Here is a 19,601-nt window from a genome sequence, read left to right as displayed (position 1 = left end):
GGCACGGGGATGCAAAGCCATTACTCCGGTTATGTATCATGCCTCAGTAAGCCTCCTCTTCTGTTTTTTACTTTGAGCTATACAAGGCAGCCTTTGCATATTACAATGTATACACCAGAGCTGGGTGCCAGCTTATGACAAATCCAATATAGCTGCATGCATCATCAACATTGAACTCCCATCTGTCTGAAGAAGACTTATTTGTAGTGATGAAATGCCTGACCTCGTAAAAAGAAGATGGAGAACAGGGAACATCTGTTCTTTAAGTGGGTAAAATTGGACAATTGGTGAGGGGATTTGTAATGGTCCTGGCATGTTTCTTGATAACAATACGCCTATTACTCCTAATGGGAGCGTGATCCTGCTCAGGTTAGATGAACACAGAATTAGAGTTTTTTAAATGAGCTCTTTGTTCCCCAGGCTTTGAATCCGCCTTAATCGAAATCTGAAAACGTCCACTCTATTTTAAGTCTTATTTATTCATGGAAAGTTGTTAAATTTTGCTGTCCATCTATTGCTTTCATTTCTTGTTATGTGCGATTCCATGCATTATTGCAAAATGATTCAGAAAAACGGTATCGACGTGTTCCCCTTAATGTTGACTGTCGCTGTTCTGCTGCAAGATGAAAGCTTGAAGGAATATGCTAAAGTGTTTTTACTTTTCTAGGATCATCAAAAACCAGGAAAGTGGAAGGGAATTCCGATTCAACGATGACAGCTCGATGCAGTCTTTTTGGAGATGATCACATAAGAACATTTGATGGAACGTTTCATGACTTTCCAGGAGACTGCAGTTACATGCTTGCTGGGGATTGTCAGAAGCGTTCTTTCTCTATCTTGGGTAAGTTGTCAGAGGGTGTAGTATTCATATGTACTCAGTGAGAACAGGAAGGTATAAATACGCAAGAATAGAAAATTTGCAAAAAGGAAACTTACCCTAAAGTGGATTGTTCGTATTCAATAAACTGCTGGTAAATACACCTGTATCCTTCAGGTAGCCAAAGTGAGCAAGAGAGTTCAAACCTGCCGACTGAAACAAGCAAGCATTGGCATAGCCAATCGGTCTCGCCTTTGGGAACTTATAAGTGTTTAGCCATGCAACAGTTGATGCCGCTGCACCAAGGATATTGTGCTGGATAATTAAACACTTATAAGGACCCAAAGTCGAGACCTGTTGGCTATGCCAATGCTTGTTCCTCAAATTGTTATAGCTTTTTCAAAATTACATTTTAAGAGAGTGATATGCTTAAACTAATAAATAAAGTTTGCACAGAGTCCAGCTGAGGCCAGTGTAAAAACAAATTGCTCACCCAAGTCACGTTCACCGGCTGTAATGCAGTGATGCGCATGCGTGGCCAGGTTGCATTTAATTAACATTTAATTAACACAGCCCTGAGGTCATCAGCCTGGCAAAGCTGTAGTATGCAACGCTATGGACTACCCCCACCTGACCAGGAGGTAACCTTAGCCCAGGGCGCTTTGGTCTGAAGCCCTGGCGGTGGCGAGATGTCAATCAAACACTGGCCCTGTGATGACAACTCGCCCTTTCACAGGTCATGGACAACACCCTACCCCGCCCCTCACAATCCCCGCCCAAACCCCCTCACCCCTCTCTCTCGTGCAGATCTGTCAACGGGTCTTGTAGAGAATGCAGACTGGACGTGGTGCGTATTAAAGTCTGCGTAGCTGTTTAGCTCCGTGAGTTTTCGTTAGACACTTGTAATGTAATGTAATGTATGTATACTTGTAAAGCGCACTGTTACCTCGTTACGTGGCGTCCTGGCGCTGTATACCGCTGGGGAACCCGTCCAGGCTTTCCCTGTGAGAGGGCACCCCAAGGTGAAGCCAGGTATCCCCGGTGTTGCTGGGGCCATTGTGGAGATTAAGCAAGCTATTGCCCAGAGTTGCAGAGTGGGACCCATGGTTAGCGTAGGCACCTAAGCAAGAATTATCGAGTCCGCGGACATTGACCCAAGACCCTGCCGCGTCGGGAATTGAACCCTGGTCCCGGGCCGACCTCTGCTTCAGGGTCTGCCGCTTCTAACCAGTGCGATACAAAAGGGCCACACTTCTCCACGCAGGGTCCAGTACTGTGAAGGGGCGGCTGGTGTTAATGGGCAAAATGGATGTCGCCCTGCCCCTACCACTCTGAGGGGAGAGGCAAAAAGAGAATTTAGAAAATCGTCACGTCATGCAGCTGAAAAGAAACTACTACTTGCAGTTGCTGCTCTCTTATTTTTTATGGGCAGCTGTTATGAACTTTGCAGATGTCCTGCAAAAAGAGAATTTAGAAAATCGTCACGTCATGCAGCTGAAAAGAAACTACTACTTGCAGTTGCTGCTCTCTTATTTTTTATGGGCAGCTGTTATGAACTTTGCAGATGTCCTGCTCCTGCTGTGCATGTGCCTGCTGGGCGAGGTATTCATCGACCTGCAGGCACGCGCTACAGCTGTGATATCAGGGCAGAGGGTGTGCTGTTTTTCAATGCCCTGAATAAGATTTGATATCGGGCGCTTACAAAATGGCCCTAGGAGGAGTTCGCAGAACTCCATTCATTTTAATGGCAGGGGGCGGGGCAGACTGAGAAGGAGAACGATGTAATGGGTGGTAACAATTGAAACTCATCATGAGAGGGGGTGGGCTGGAGGAGGGGTGCAGCTAGATTCTCTCTTCATTCCTCATGTGCTTTCACTGTTGGAAGCTGAGCCCAATTCCTTTCTCTGTGGACAGTGACACCTCTCTCATCGACGCAACACAGGCCCAAAATAATACCGGTTGGCACATATCGTTCCCTTTAAGCTGCGATTACATGAGCCCAGCCCTGGCTACATTAGATAGTTCAGCAGCTATTTATAGGCACGCACCATGTTAAGTGATTTGACCAGAATCTCATCACAGGAAATAGAGTCGGCGCCAAAACTCGAACAGCGCATAGTGCTTTTTTTTCTTTATCAAAACGCTGTTTCACCTCGTGCACAGCCTCTGTTTTTTCCTTTTGGAAGTGCACATCGTATGCCTGAGTCTTGTAGTGTTGTTCACCCTGTCTGTCTCTACGGAGTACATCACGCAGCTTTCTGTAGCGTGGCAGCCGGTCCCTTTCTCTTGTGCTGCTTCTGCCTCTTGCTGTAACTCTCATCCTCTGTCTGTTCGTGTACTGTGTCGAGATGGTGTGTCTTGCTGTAGTGCTCATCCTGTGTCTTTCCCTGCAGTGTACAGCCTGTGTCTCTCTTTTGGTAGGGGATGTAGTGCTGTTAGCACTCTAGTTGACGCACGCACGCACCCCTACATCCGCAGTGGCCTGCGGGGCAGAATAAATGGAGGGCGTGCGCTCGGGCACGTCACTTCCGACTGGCACCGAGTGTGTGGCTGAGTCGTTCCTGCTGCGCGTCTCCACCCCTGCGCAAGCGACCAACCCACATTTGGGCCACACACTCTGCCACACAACATTGGCGACGAGCGGAGGGGGCCCAACCCTCGCCCGTGCACCTGCACCCCACGGAGCGCTCCGCTCCTGTTCCGCGGTGCCTACCGCGTGCGGCCCGGCTGCTGCCGCTGACTTCACTGGAGCCGGCGCGCTCCTCTCTGCTGTTGTCCCGCCTGTTGGGACGTGATCCTCCTCCTTTGGCTGCCCTACGGGGAGGGTGCTTGTCACCACTGGCCGCCGCCGTGCCTCCGGCTCGCGTACGGCGACAGCCTGCCGTATACCACGCATCTCGCGTGGTCCGCGATACCGGCGCACCCTGCCGATCCTCACACTTCTCGCGTGTGAAGCGGGAAAACACCCGGCGAAGACTCACGCATCTCGCGTGCAACGCGTTTTCGGCCTGCTGAGGCCCGCAGAAGCCTACCGACGCCTGGAGGGGAAACGGCCAGTGCCCCGGGAGACCTGGGAAGAAACCCTGGAGCAGTCTCGACTATCCCACGTCTGGCCAGACGCGAGACACGTGGTGCAGGCGGAAGACGCTGCGTGAGGAGGACAGGTGGAGCGAATCTCTACACAGGTACACGTGCTGCTGCGACCTCCCTAGGGGACTGACTGAACCAGAGGCCTACCCTCACTTTAGTTGGGAGTTGCCGCCATGGGGGACGGAGACGGTGTAGCACCTATCATCAACATCCCCTTCCAGCACGCTGCAGCCGGGGTCTTGCCACCGTTCAGCGAAGCAGCCGACCCGGCCACGGCCTCACCTCGATGGAAAATTTGTCTAGAAAGATTGGAAAACTACTTTGTGGTCACGAGGGAAACGGATGACGCAGTGAAAAGGTCCCTACTGCTCCACTACGCAGGGGACGAAATCTTTAGACTTTTCAAACATCTCCCTAACACGGGCGCAGCAGCCAGCTATGCCGCCGCGGTTGCCGCCCTCAATGGCCATTTTGATCCCCAATTGAATGTGGACTTTGAGGTATTCAAGTTGGGACAGGCACGTCAACGGGACGGAGAGTCCATGGACCAGTTCCACACACGCGTCAGGGAGTTGGCCAGTTCCACCGACGAGGACCAGCCGAGGGCCATACGGAGACAACTGATCCAGGGGTGCCGGGACAAGACATTGAGAGGCCAAATCCTACGCAAGCCAGGGCTCTCTCTGGAAGACATCCTCATCTTGGCAAGATCACACGAGCTCTCGGACGTCAGAGCGACGGCCATGGAACAGGCCCTACATAAAACTCCTGTCAAGACCGAAAATATCAAAGTAGAACGCGCCGACGCCGTGCGGCCCCGGACACGTGGTCAGGCACAGAAAGGATACCGAAGAAAATCACCTCAGGCCCGCTGTGGATATTGCGGCCATGAACCCCACGCGGCCAAGGACTGCCCGGCCCAGGGACAGACCTGTGGGAACTGTGGGATCCCAAACCACTTCGCATCGGTTTGCCGCAGGAAGAACCAGTCCAGGAATCCCAAGAAATCATGGACGCCCACAAAAGCCGTCCGCCAATTGTCACTGTCCGACCCGGCCCCGGAGAAGGCAGAGAAGCACCTACCCACGGTCTATGATGATTCGGACTCGGAAGACGAGGAGGCGTACGTTGTCTCTTTTGCCCGGGAACTTAAGCAGAGGAGACGGCGACAACCGACATGCGTGGTGCAAATGGGACAAAGCAAAGTGAAAGCCATCATCGACACGGGGGCCACCGTCAATGTCATGGGACTGCAACAATTTAACAAGCTACGCCCCCGCCCCGAGGTCCTACGGTCCAAAACGAGAATTTTCCCTCAAAGGAAAAATCAGGATACCTATCCGAGCGGATGAGGCGGAAATAATGGCAACAGTCCACATCATCGACCGGGAGGCTGACACCCTGCTGAGTAGCCACACCGCAGAGGATCTAAAACTGATAGCGTTCGCTAATCGGAACCGAGCCCACCAAGTGGAGGAATTGCTGGAGCGATTTCCTGAACTGTTCAAGGGACTAGGGTGCATTAAATGCGACCCCATTAAACTTCATATTGATAAATCTATTTCCCCCACAGCTTTGCGCCACCGCCGGATACCTTTCCACCTCCGCCCACTGGTGGAGAAGGAACTTGAGAAACTTGAGAACCTCGGTGTCATCGAAAAAGTGACGGGCCTACCCCGTGGGTCTCGCCCATGGTCATTGTCGAAAAGCCCAAGCAGCCGGGCGAAATTCGCTTGTGCATTGACATGCGGTTACCAAACACAGCCATCCGGAGGGAAAGACATCTGACGCCCACGATGGATGACATAGTGGCCGACGTAAATGGATCGAAATGGTTCTCTAAAATTGATCTCAATGCTGGATACCATCAATTGCCCCTTGCGGAGGAGAGCCGATTCATCACCACATTCAGCACTCATCTCGGCCTCAGGCGTTACAAACGCCTCAACTTCGGCATATCATCAGCAGCTGAGGTGTTTCAAAACACCATTAGAGAACTCCTATCTGGGCTGCCAGGGGTCATCAATGTCAGCGACGACATTTTAATTCACTCTGCCACCGCATCTGAACACTACAAGCATCTCCGGGACGTCCTGAAGAGATTGAGCACATACGGAGCGACGCTCCACAAAGACAAATGCCAATTCTTTCAGTCATCTATTGAATTCTTCGGCTACGTCTTCAACCAGGAAGGAATTCAGATCGACCCGAGGAAATCCAAATCCATCAAGGACGCCACAGCGCCTAAATCACCAACTGAGGTGAGAAGCTTCCTCGGGATGGCCACCTACTGTGGCCGATTCATACCGGGCCTAGCCACGAGAAGCGAACCCCTACGAGCACTCACCAAAACGGATGTCACATGGCAGTGGGGCCCAAAAGAAAACGAAGCATTCCAGAGCATCAAGGACGCCCTCCTGGAGAACGCCACGTTGTCCTACTTCGATCCTGAGAAACGTACCGAGGTGATTGTCGACGCCAGCCCGGTGGGTCTGGGAGCAGTCCTGACCCAGGAGCACGAGCCCGGCCAATGGACAGCATTAGCCTTTGCCAGCAAGGCTTTGACCCCAACCGAGACCAGGTACGCCCAAATCGAGCGGGAGGCCCTGGCAATCAAGTGGGCCTGCAGTCATTTCCACCTCGACCTACAAGGCCACCCATTCGTCATGGTCACAGATCACCAACCCCTAGTATCACTCTTCAAGGGCACAGCCCCGCACCCACCACCACGCATCGAGAGGTGGGTGATCCAGCTTCAATCGTATGGAATGGAGGTGGTGTATCGACCAGGGGCCAAAAATCCGGCTGACTATCTGTCGCGCCATCCATTACCTCAAGAGCTGGCGTCCACCGATGACGACTGTGAAGAATACGCCCAGTGGATAGCACTCACGTCCTTCCCCCAATGCATGACGATTCGGTGAAATCAAAGAAGCGGCAGCCGACGACAACCCATACATGCAATCGCTGCAAGCCGTTCAGGAAGGAACCTGGGCCAACTACCTACACCCTCCCACCACTTGGACGGCAGCGGATAAAGAGGCTCTCACGAAATTCTGGCACGTCCACCATGAACTCAGTGCCACAGATGAAGGCGTGCTGTTAAGAGGTACACGGCTGGTAATACCGCAGCGCCTTAGGTATCGAGCTACGCAACTTGCCCACGGTGGCCACCAAGGCACCACGAAAATGAAGGCCCGCATGCGAGAGAAGGTGTGGTTCCCTGAGCTAGAGGCTATGGTGGAAGAGTATGTAAAGAACTGCATGTCTTGTCAACTGACGGGTGATCCAGAGAGGCCGGCCCCGATCATCACGGAGGACGCCTGCACGACACCGTGGACAAAAATCAGCTTAGACTTCGGGAGTTTCCCGGGAGAAGGACACACACTGGTGGCTATTGACTCATACTCGCAGTACCCGTTCGTTGAGAGAGTCAACTCCACGGCCTTCACACATGTGGGGCCAGCATTAGAGAAACTGTTCTCCATGTTCGGTTACCCGGAAGAGATAAAGAGCGACAATGGACCACCGTTCCAGGGAGCAGAGTTCGCCACCTTCCTGAAGACCAGAGGCATCGCACACCGGCGCATAACACCACAGTGGCCGCAAGCGAATGGCGAGGCCGAAAGATTTATGCGAACTCTCAATAAGATGTTCAGGATAGCGATGGTAGAGCAAGCTGATCCCGAACAAAGACTACATGACTTCCTACGGGAATATCGAGGGACCCCTCACTGCACCACCCAGAAGAGCCCGTGGGCCCTCATGTTCCAAGGCCAACGCAGAGATCTCCTTCCCGCTGCCCCGGGGACGGTGCCGGTCCGTAATAACATGGATGAGACCCAGGAGCGGAGGCAACAAAACAACCAGCGAGCAAGCCAGCGTCGGAGAGCAATACCACGGCGACTGTGCCAGGGAGATCAAGTGGTTATACGAAATAGACGCCCTGGAGGGAAGTTCCAGACCTTCTACGAACCGGGACCATGGACCGTAACAGCCACGAAAGGAACTATGGTGACCGCGCGAAAGGAGGGAGAGGAAGTGTCGAGGAACACCTCCTGGTTCAAGGTGGTGTCCCCTGGACTGAGGGAAAACCCAGAGGTCTTGGACAGAACTAGTGAATCACCCAGAGCTATGATGCAAGAAGATGAAAGCAACTCGCCAGCAGGGACCCGAGAGGGGTGCAGGAGCCAGGGGGTGGATCCCCAGCTATACAAACCCCCACCAGGAATACACCACATAGTAGAGAACATGGCAGAGGCAACCTCCCGAGATACAACCTGCGGCCCAATCCACCCCCAAGTCAGAGGTTAAAGGACTATGCCTGTCAGCTGAGACTCTGAAGCCGTCACCAAGGGACACGCAAGTACAGAGCATCATATTCAAACTGTAATATATTGAGTACCTAATGCTGGGACATTGTGAAGAAAGTAAAAAAGTTTGTATAGTTGGATAGGGATGTAGTGCTGTTAGCACTCTAGTTGACGCATGCACGCACCCCTACATCCGCAGGCCAGGCGTGGCCTACGGGGCAGAATAAATGGAGGGCGTGCGCTCGGGCACGCCACTTCCGACTGGCACCGAGTGTGTGGCTGAGTCGTTCCTGCTGCGCGTCTCCACCCCTGCGCAAGCGACCAACCCACCTTTGGGCCACACACTCTGCCACACAACAGGGCACTCCTGTGTCTTGCTCTGCTGTAAGTGCAAGAGCGCTCGATTACACTGCATTAAAGGAGTATCGTATCGGACACTGCATAGCTAATTTTGCACACACGGTACAGTGAAGATGTCCCGTAATGGTGACTTCGAGGTATTGATTTTCTCCACTGATGTAATCACACAGTTTTTGCCACTGCCCCGTTAAGTCACCTTTCTCTTTTCGTTTTTGTACATTGCTAGTTTCTATCACAGAATGTTCGTGAGGTCTATTCATACTGAAGTACACTTACTTCACAGTCTAGAGCACAGTCAAATAGACAATAATTTAATTGTTGACAGGCAGGCAGAGGAGCTAGAGCGCTGCAGCTAATGCGAGCAGTTTGGAGGCAAAATATGACTTTATTTACAGTAAATTAGTGATTTATAAGGGTATCTGTTTTTCACAGTTTTTTATATCATAAAGTAGAATGCTTCATTACATTGAGCAACCCCTTTGCTCTATCCATCCACTTCTCCTTCATATCTGAGTAAAACCAAAGCACTCATGAGCAGATTCCACCACTTCGTCCCACATTTAGTTCCCATTTTACATGGAAAATATAGGTCTAAATCTGTTTTACACATTCTATGACTTACAAGATCTTATCACAGGCAGAACATATTAGCTCATTCATTTGAATAGTGCCTTTGTTTATCCTTCTTTCCTCTTTAATTACTCCAAAGTATCTCCAGGGGCTACACCTCCTTTGCATTCAGTCATCCACCCAATACCTCCCTATATAATGAATCTGTGCATCTTTCAGAGGCAAATTAATTTCTTGATCAATTCAAGAATCTTTCTAAATTAAGGATAACCTTCTGCTCACTGAGTTACACATGCTAAGTTAAAGGTGAGGATGTGACAAGAAGAGAAAAGAGGTCATTAAACATAAATTACCTTCCCTGCTCATTATGTAAGCAGCTGCCTACCTATGTCATTATCATATGAAATCTCTTTATTGTTGTCATAACTGCACTTTCCCATTTCTTTATAAACTTTCTTGCTTCCTCAAATTTACTTAAAAATGCACCATTTGCCGCCTCGTATGGTGGTTGGGCTCACTTGCTACGCTTACGACTGAGCACTCATACAGAACTCTTACGCCTCGCCACTTTCAAATATCACCAGCCGCCACTGGTACTGTGATTCTGCAATGTACTTTAAATGCATGGGCATGGCGATGGAGCCCTTGGACAGTCACTGTTTCAGTAATGAGGGTAGCGTAGTACACTGGAGAGCAGGAGCCCGAGGAATGGGAAGATTATTTATTTATTTCAAACAGAAGCCAGCAAATTGCACTTCACCGCTGACAATGGTTGAACCGCAGGCTTAGATTTTCTTTGTAGTGTACAAGATTAATAGCACAGAATGTTTAATTGCTATGTGTGGCTGACCTGTTTTATACATCATGTCAGCAGGTCCCACTGCAGAGACAAAGGTAGAAGAAGGATTAAATATGTGAAACACAATCTGCTTGAGAACTTTCCCTTTTTAGTTTGAATTTATTATGGGGGCTGCTAAAAAGCCATGTTTTTATCTTTTTCTAATTTTTTTATTGGTCCTCATTTGCCACCACGGTTTCTAGTGAAGCACAAATAGGAAAGCAACATGCTGTCTCAGTTTATAAAACTGGCAGGGATTAAACGACGTGGACTACCAACAACCCTCAGCATTTATGCTTCCTCCATAAGCAAACACCATAGAACCATAAAAAGAAGGAAAACCAGACCGGGTGGAAATTACAGCCAGTGGGAACCGGGCTTACGACCGGCTAGCGGCTCTACATATGGCATGAGCCATAGCAGCATAATCATCGGACCCAGGACAAAAAAATAATATGTTTTTATCTTGTTGAGACATGAGATGTGCTGATGCACCCTTAAAACATGTCATAAAAAATTACTATTCTAATTTAAGTCACCGCTGTGGGCTTTGTTATTATCACTCAAGCAAGAAGTAAGAAGAAATATGGTTGACAAGGGAGAGTGAGGGTGAGACAGGCAGGGGTGCGAGAGTAGAGAAATGTCAACAAGCACTTGCAGCCACGCTAATTGGAAATAGATGGCTCCTGCATGCCGTTGTAGATGCAAGGTGGATGCCGCCACAAGCACGAGTGCTTGAAAAGTGCAGACCGATTCCAAAAGGTCATCTGCTAGACTAGCGCATGCGCGCTGCGCTATGCTCGACCTAAAAATGCACAGTGTGGGAAGGGAGTGGGGCCTTGGAGGAGACGGGGGCCTTGTGCCGAGTAGTGCATAAGAATATTTACAACAAGGGGTGGTGATGGACAGAGTCTCTGAATTAAGCAGAGTACTCTCACCCAGTCAAGGGATCAGGGCTAGATCCAACACCGTTTTTTAGCTCATTGCACCATCCCAGTTTCAGAACCTGGCTGTATGCAAATTAGTCTGTCCCTGGCCCAGTGCATCATGGGAACAGGGCAGACCAGACTACAAAAGCCAATTCTTACACTGGGAAGGAAACAAGCTTCCGGGGACCGGTTTCTGGCATTACAGCCGTCTTCGGCCCGGCTTGCTTGAATCCTGATGGTGCAATGAGCAAGGGACTCACATCTGAGTATACCCTTCCACGCTTAGGGTGGACAAAATTATTTACAACAAGGGGTGGTGATGGACAGAGTCTCTGAATTAAGCAGAGTACTCTCACCCAGTCAAGAGATCAAGGCTAGATCCAACACCGTTTTTTAGCTCATTGCACCATCCCAGTTTCAGAACCTGGCTGTATGCAAATTAGTCTGTCCCTGGCCGAGTGCATCATGGGAACAGGGCAGACCAGACTACAAAAGCCAATTCTTACACTGGGAAGGAAACAAGCTTCCGGGGACCGGTTTCTGGCATTACAGCCGTCTTCGGCCCGGCTTGCTTGAATCCTGATGGTGCAATGAGCAAGGGACTCACATCTGAGTATACCCTTCCACGCTTAGGGTGGACAAAATTATTTACAACAATGGGTGGTGATGGACAGAGTCTCTGAATTAAGCAGAGTACTCTCACCCAGTCAAGAGATCAGGGCTAGATCCAACACCGTTTTTTAGCTCATTGCACCATCCCAGTTTCAGAACCTGGCTGTATGCAAATTAGTCTGTCCCTGGCCCAGTGCATCATGGGAACAGGGCAGACCAGACTACAAAAGCCAATTCTTACACTGGGAAGGAAACAAGCTTCCGGGGACCGGTTTCTGGCATTACAGCCGTCTTCGGCCCGGCTTGCTTGAATCCTGATGGTGCAATGAGCAAGGGACTCACATCTGAGTATACCCTTCCACGCTTAGGGTGGACAAAATTATTTACAACAAGGGGTGGTGATGGACAGAGTCTCTGAATTAAGCAGAGTACTGCATAAGTGCATAAGAGGCACTTTGGTCCCATCCCACCTCCAAAACCCCTCTCATCCCCCCAAACAAAAGCTTGCTGAGTCATGTGCAGATGTCCCGGTATGTTTTCACATCCCTTAATGGATGTCAGCAGTTCAATGCCTCCGAAATAAAGCTGAAAAGCTACTTTTTTCAGGGATTTTCAGTTCATTTTCTTTGCCACTGTGAGAAATAGGCTCCTCATCAGGAGACCTTGTCAAGGGATTAGTTATAGTGTGTCACACTGTGGCACTGTGTGAATTGTCAGGTCTGAGAGTTCCAATGGACTTCCAAACTGAGTGCTTGCAATGGGTGACTTAACAAATAGACTATCAAAGGATCAATCTTATGCAAGAGATTTGATCCTCTGGTAAGCAGAAGTAAATGTTGTTACAGTCAGTGCCAATAGAACTGCAAGGGGCAAGGAGGTTTATCAAGAGGAAGGGTCTATGGCAACCCATGAACCTTGATTAAGGCCATTCCACTTTGGGATAGTAAGTTAAGCTCATGACATAATATAGTTTTCAGAAAACATCAGGTAAAAAGTGAGAGCAGTGCAATTCCATTAGACGTACTTGTCTTTTCCAAGGTATGTACATGAACACATAGATGTTACAACAAGTGAAAATAGAATAGAAGGATGTGTTTTGTGAATTACCTAATGACCATTTCAGGGAATGAAGGCATCTAAGTGGAGCTAGACAGATGCATTTGGAAACTGCATTCTACTATAATATCAAGTGTTAAGTATTACTGTGAATATCAAATCCAGAACAGCGGCTACCACAATATTATGAAGTATCACATATGTAGGCAAGTACTGATAAATGTCCTATATTCCACATCTACGTATCTAGAAGATATGTATATCTAAAGGTACAAAGATGTGACATTGAGAATAGTGAATCAATACTTACCTACATATTTACCATTGCGATATTATGATAGTTAATATTCTGGATGCGACATTATTGAATGACAATATTTTGTCACTCGATGTTTGGCAATAGCCATTTTACTGCTGGAGGGTCTGTTGATATGCAGAGCTGCAGAGTCCCAGGGCTGAGTTGTGTGAGTGGATACCAAATTGCAGCATAACAGGCACTATTCAGTACATTCATTTGCAGTACAGCCAAGACGATGTGGACATTCTATACCGTTTCAATGCTGCGCTCTCAGAAAGAACAGATGCCTGCAGTACACAACCAGAACGACCTTATTTGATAGTCTAGTGGTATTATCACAAACAAAGCTTTCCTTGTAAATCCTACTGGTTTGGCACAACTACTGTGTTCAATGCCTAGAGTGCCAGCCATGAGTTTACAATGTTCTGTGGCTGGGCTTTTATTGCAGTATGAGCCTCATGTGATTTTCCTGGTTAGATTTTCCAGACAGTAAACTTGGGCCCGGAGTTATAACACTTGGGAAATCTAGGTACAGGAACAACTGGCAAGGTTTAATTGAGCAAAGCGCTATCCCACCAGGGATACTGCTCCACCCAACTTGAAATTACGCCAAAGGGGACAGAGAAGCAGCAGAAACACACCAATAATGTCCAGGCATGTTCCAACATGGGTTCTTTAAAAATACTGCTTTTATGACTTTAACAAATAACCATGCGAATGGCAAGCCACTGGGCTCTGCACACATTGTCTTTTCAATTTAGGAGCAGAATCAGACGTTTCTGTGACCCTGACACTTTCTCCCTGTGGTTGAGGGGATAGCATGTCAGTTCTCTTGAACCTGTCTGTACAATTTTACTTTCAAGTTTTGAGCTCAGTGCACCTCAAACCAGCATGGTGCTTTAAATAGATCTGCAGTTATTGTAATGAATATTATTTACGTTTGAAGACAGGATTTGCTGCTATTTTCCCCATCCCTTTTCTTCCAGTTGTAAGGGGATACTCCTGCTGTCACTTGAACACTCCTCTCGGTTTTTTCCTAGTAAGCGGGATCCCTGGTTAACTAGAGTTAAGTAACCTATTTAACTTCCTGTCCTCCAAATTTGGAGCTATCTATGGTAAAGTAATATTTAAAAGGGAATTAAATATGCTGCTATTTCCTAAACTGTAGGAACTACCCCCTACTGACACAACACCACAAGGACCTATTGGCCAATGTCTTGCTTAATATCATCACCCTCGGCTTGAAATGAGGATTGGAATGTGTTTCCCTGTTTTGTATTCAATTTGTATGAAGCGTATTCTCCATTGTGGAAGTTTTGTCACCCAGTATCATCTTCTTCACTTGAACAACTTGCCTACCATCTTTTTAATTGTCAATTTAAGACCATTGTTTTATCAATGTTAACATAAACACCTCTGTTTGTATTTTCAGGTGATTACCAAAATGGCAGAAAAAAAAGCATCACAATGTATCTTTCAGAATACTTTGAGCTTCGCTTGTTCTTAGATGGGACCGCTTTTCAGGGAGAAAAAAGGTGAGCTTTGTAACAAACATAACCACAGTAGGGTATGACCGTACATTAAACTGAAACAGCAAACATTTACATTTCATGTATTATAAAGTGACTAATTACTTCTGATTTGTAGGATTCATGCCATCAGGTAATTTTTATTCAGCTTCTCATGACAAGTTGCAGCAACTATTTGAGACACATTTGCCGGGTCCCATCAGAGTTCAACTACAGTTACCAACCTGACTGTGAATATGCTGGTTTCACAAGTCCTTGAGATGGACTGCAGGAACACTAGTTTCACAACAAGTTTCGGACAAGGCATACTCTTAGGGCGGTTTGCAAGAAAGAGGGAGTTGTGTCACACAAATAACAGGCAAGGCAGCTGAGCATTGACCATCAGCAAGGAGACAATGCACCATGAAAAGTCCTCCCAAATTCAATAAGTTGTGCAGCAGCATTCCATTACCAAAAAGAGAACATCCATTATCTACCTAAAGAAAGGGGTTTTGTATTGAAAGAAGTAGGTTAATTACAAACACTCTCTGAACAGTGTCACGTTTGACCCTAAGGAGTTTTAGGGGGCTAAATCAATGGGATTTTGCCTCACACATTCTGCAAACAAAGCCCTGGCCGGAGTATTGGTCTCTCGTCCCAGCGGTCATGCAGGCCAATTCCTGTCTTCTCTTGATGAGTTCCAATCTAAATACATTTTAAAACATTCCAATTTAACGGTTTTAGGAGACCTCAATATACATGTGGACTCACTCTCTTACACGCAGAGTCCACTTCTTTTAGAGATTATGTCTTCATAGGAAATGCAGCGATTCATGACCCAACCCATCCATATAGTGGGCCATATCTTGGACACCATTTTCTTCAATGGCCAAGTTTTGGTGTAAGACATAAAACCCCTTAAATGGTCCAACTATGCTCTTATTATTTTGAAATGGAAGGTGGACCATGGCCCTCAAGGATGCATGACCTGTCCCCCTTTCCCTTCTTGCAGAAACTGGGGTACAGTCTCTCCCTCAGAATGTAGCCTTTCCTTGAGTGAGTACTCTCCCGATATGAGTGGGGACATTGACGTCGATGCCCTGTTGGTCAATGCCTACATTATACATACGGCCGATACCATTGCCTCCATTAATCATAGAGAAGCCACCTCCATGGCCAAATGACAGTCTGGGTCTTGGTTCAGCAACGAGCTCAAAGAGCTTTGCAAACAATGCAACAAACTAGAAGGACATTGGAAGCACCATTACCTACCTAAGGAAAAATTAATCTACTAGAATGCATAAAACAAAAGCCATCAAACAATGACGAAAGCACAATCAGATGTTTTACAGCTCAGATGGATATCTCCCACAACAACTGGGTGAGGTATTTGAAATAGAAAAAAAAATTACCGACCCTGATGCCATGCTTTAGCCATTAATGCCCTCTCTTAAGCTGTGTACCCTACTATCAAACTTCTTTGATGCCAAAATAAAAACAATTGTAGACTCTCTTCATTCTGCGAACTCTGACTCCATGGTCTTACATGACGCATGGCCCAGCAGGATTTAGCTCCTATTTCTTTGAAGGATTCTTCTCACAACCTTAGAGCGGCAAAATTGGGTCCCCTGATGACCCATGCCCTCCTCACATTCTTGTTTCTAACAGAGCTGCAATCAACTCCACCCTAAATCGGCTTTTAAACCTGTCCATCCTGACAGCCACAGTCCCAAGCTGTTGGAAACAGACTAAACTAATTCTTCTCCTAAATCCAACCTTTCTGATTTCAGACCAATCTCTTTGCTGCTGGCCTTTACCAAAATATTAGCAAAGCTTATTAACTGGCAACTCTATGGTTATTTAGAGCAGAATAAGCTGATGCACCCTTCCCAGTCGGGCTTTCGCCCAGGCTTCAGCACTCAAACTACTCAGCTGGAGGTTGCACACACCATTAAGCTAGCGATGGATCAGGAGAAGCAGGTGGCCCTAATTCTCCTCGATCTATCCGCAGCTTTTGAAACTGTTTCGCACCCTATACATCCACAACGCCTCGGTGAATTCAGTGTCTGTGGCCTGCCATTGTCCTGGTTCTGTTCCTTCTTGGTAAGTAGATATTAAGCGGTACGGATGGCTCCATTTACCTCAGAACCTAGGCTTTTCAGGACCCAAAGGGTTCTGTATTGAGTCCTACACTTATCAACATCTATATGACCCCATTGACGACTCTTGTACAATCTTATGCTATATAAATAGTTTTGCATGCTGATGACACACAATTGCTCCTCACCCTAGATAATAATTCCCCAGATGTGGTGAGCACCTTTAAGACATGCATTTCGGCAGTATTTCAGTCGATCTGCACCAGCAACCTTCAATGCAATGCCAGCCAAACAGAAATGTTAGTCTTCATAATACACCTCCCAGCTGGGACAATGACATCTGGCCAAATGGAGTCCCGGCTTCAGCGGGCCCTGCCACATTGGCTCACAATTGTAGGGTGAAATATGAAAATTCTTCCACCTTTTCCCCCCCAGGTTGCCAGTATAGTAGGGTTCTGTTTTGGACTCATAAAGATTCTAAAAAAGTTCATTTACTGTTGCAGAAAACAGTGATTCAGCCCCTGATGACCGCATGGCTAGACTATGCCAATTTGCATTATTGGAGTTTAGCGTCTTATCTCCTGAAGAGACTACAGCTGGCTCAGAATGCTTCTGTTGAAAGTCCTTAGGACAGTCCACATTCAATGATTCCTGAAAGAACTACACTGGCTTCCTATCAAAGAACATGTGAGGTTTAAAGGATTAGTCCAGACACATAGAGCTTTCTATCACTCTGGCCCTCAGTACCTGTCCATTACAATTACCCCCTGCCAACCTACCAGATCACTCCATTCTTCTAGTTCCTTGCTGGTGGCAATTCCACCATTTAGATCGAAAAAGTTGGGAGGCAGCTCCTACCTGACTGCTAGGGATTGGAAAGCCCTCCCACAGCAGCTGCTCATCACGGAGGCTATCCAGGCTTTCAAACATCTTCTTAAAACGTGGCTCTTTTGACTCACTTTCTAATTTCAAGTCAGTAAGTGGATGTCTTAGTGCCGGGACAATCAATGAATAGCTGTTATGCTTTATAAACCCATCAGATAGATAGATAACTAGGTTTGTCCCTAACTCATGCTGGGTTGTGAGTCAGGACTATCTTATAGAGGGGATACAGTTGTAAATAAACATTTAATACACGCCCCGAATAAACCTAAGGAGAGGGAAGAGTATGTAGGACCTGTAGAGACATCTATTAATTTTCCACCTGAATGTAGCCCATATGTGGCAGTTATGGTTAATGTAAGAAAAACAAAAGGTGGTGATGGACGGAGCGTTTACAATACAAACACTCACCCCCAGTCAACTGATCTGGGTTTAATCCATCACCGTTCTTTAGCTCACTCCGCCACCCCAGTTCAGACATGGCCATATGCAAATCAGTCTGACCCTGTGCCTCATGGGAACAGTCAAGCCCGAACTGCCAAGCCATGTCTTCCCTGGACCGGAATCAAGCTTCCCAGGGCCGGTTTCTGGCATTACAGCCGTCTTCAGCAGGGCTTGCTTGACTCCAGTGGCAAAGTGAGCAAGGGACTCACGTTATGGTTAATGAACCACCGCTAGAGGCGGAACAAAAAGAAAGCTATGGCACCTTAAAAAATAAGGTGGTGCACTGGTTGCACCAAAACCGCGATTTCCCGGCGGGTCATGCTGACCAGGTACTCTTACTAGAAGGGTGAACTGGATAGGGCCGTCAAGAAAGACTCTGCTGGGGGAATGTATTATTATTAATTTTAAGAACCCCTCATGGGCGCGAATGTCCCTCGAAAGAGCAGCTACTAGCCCGCATATAGAACGTATTGCCTCACTCTATCCCCTTGGTTATTTTTATAGACACCTAATCCACCCATTGTTTGGGGGCAGGAATCCTATATTAAGTAGATTCAACTCAATAGCCAATTCACAGTCATACCCTGTTCTGCCTACATCCAATAGATTCCATATTCTAAGCACATTAGACTCTAACGATTGACTGGATACAGCATGTATATTCCGAAGGGGGGGGGGGTCGATACTAGACTATTAGATCCAGGTTCACCACTAGGAAGTGGGCCTATTAAAGATTCTGACGCTATCATAATGCTTAACTGTTTGCCAAGCGCCAATATTGAAATTGTATTTCAAGGAGAGTACGAAGCCACAAAAAAGGGGCTAAATTAGATGTGAGTAATGGTCCTGAAACAGCAGTGAACACACCCTCCCGTGTATTGTTAGACGATTGTACCGAGGCTATTAATGAAGTTGCTATCTGTGTTCCCACCAGCCTAGGAACTGCCTTAACTGTATTACATCAAGGAAACCCCTTAGTTGAGGGATACACTATTGTCACTTGGAATATAGCAGGAATCGCAAGTAAGATCAATCTGTTAGGATGGAAGGAGTTTATTTGGTCACACGATATAGTGTGTTTGCAGGAAACTTGGAGTACCGTTAACGTTCATTTTGACGGGTTTACTGCATATAACTTGCCTGCAACGCCATCGCCTTCTGGTAGAGCAAAGGGGGGCTGTTAATCCTACTAATAAATAATTTACCTGTGAAAGTCAAAAGAAGTATTAATATAGGGCACCATTGGCAGCTACTTTGGATACACCATAGGGATGGCCGCAATGTCCTATTGATTAACTTTTATAATAATGTATTTGATTCTTCTCGTCATAGCGTAGTTATAGAATTGAAACAGGAATTAGACAAAATGGCTATTGCGGATAGTATTAATTTGAATATTGTTTGGCTCAGCGATTTTAATGTTAATATTTGGCCCCTGTCGATGACAAAAGTTTGTGGGTTTCAAAATGATGAAGGTAATGATTATTTACACTTCCCACATACCTCCTACGGTAACACTCTAAATACAGTCCTGACAGAATTTGATTTGGATATTTTGCAGTGTGCAAAGGATGGGAGTGGGCAGGAGATTCCAACCTTTACAGGAAGGTCAGCACATAGTAGTATTGACCATGTTATTGTCTCTGCCAACATTGTGAATCTATGCTCTACCCAGCAGATTGTTGATTTGTTAATGAGTGACCATAACTCAATTTTAATGAGCCTGCACTTATGGGGGCACAAGATAGTTGAATCATGTATTGTTATTAATAACATTGCTCCGTC

The 19,601-nt window shown here is 47.1% G+C and overlaps 1 protein-coding gene across 1 annotated transcript in view; it reads left to right on the top strand.

Annotated features, from left to right (window-relative positions):
- VWF (von Willebrand factor) overlaps positions 1-19,601 on the top strand; it is a 1,169,185-nt gene that overhangs the window by 34,261 nt on the left and 1,115,323 nt on the right. The window contains exons 3-4 of the mRNA XM_078673989.1: positions 668-841; positions 14,316-14,418. Coding sequence (XP_078530115.1) covers positions 668-841; positions 14,316-14,418 — 277 coding nt within the window. The remainder of the gene's footprint in view (positions 1-667; positions 842-14,315; positions 14,419-19,601) is intronic.

This window comes from Lissotriton helveticus, chromosome 1_1 (genome assembly GCF_964261635.1).
Source record: "Lissotriton helveticus chromosome 1_1, aLisHel1.1, whole genome shotgun sequence".
NCBI lineage: Eukaryota > Metazoa > Chordata > Amphibia > Caudata > Salamandridae > Lissotriton > Lissotriton helveticus.
This window is presented reverse-complemented; position numbering and strand designations above follow the sequence as displayed.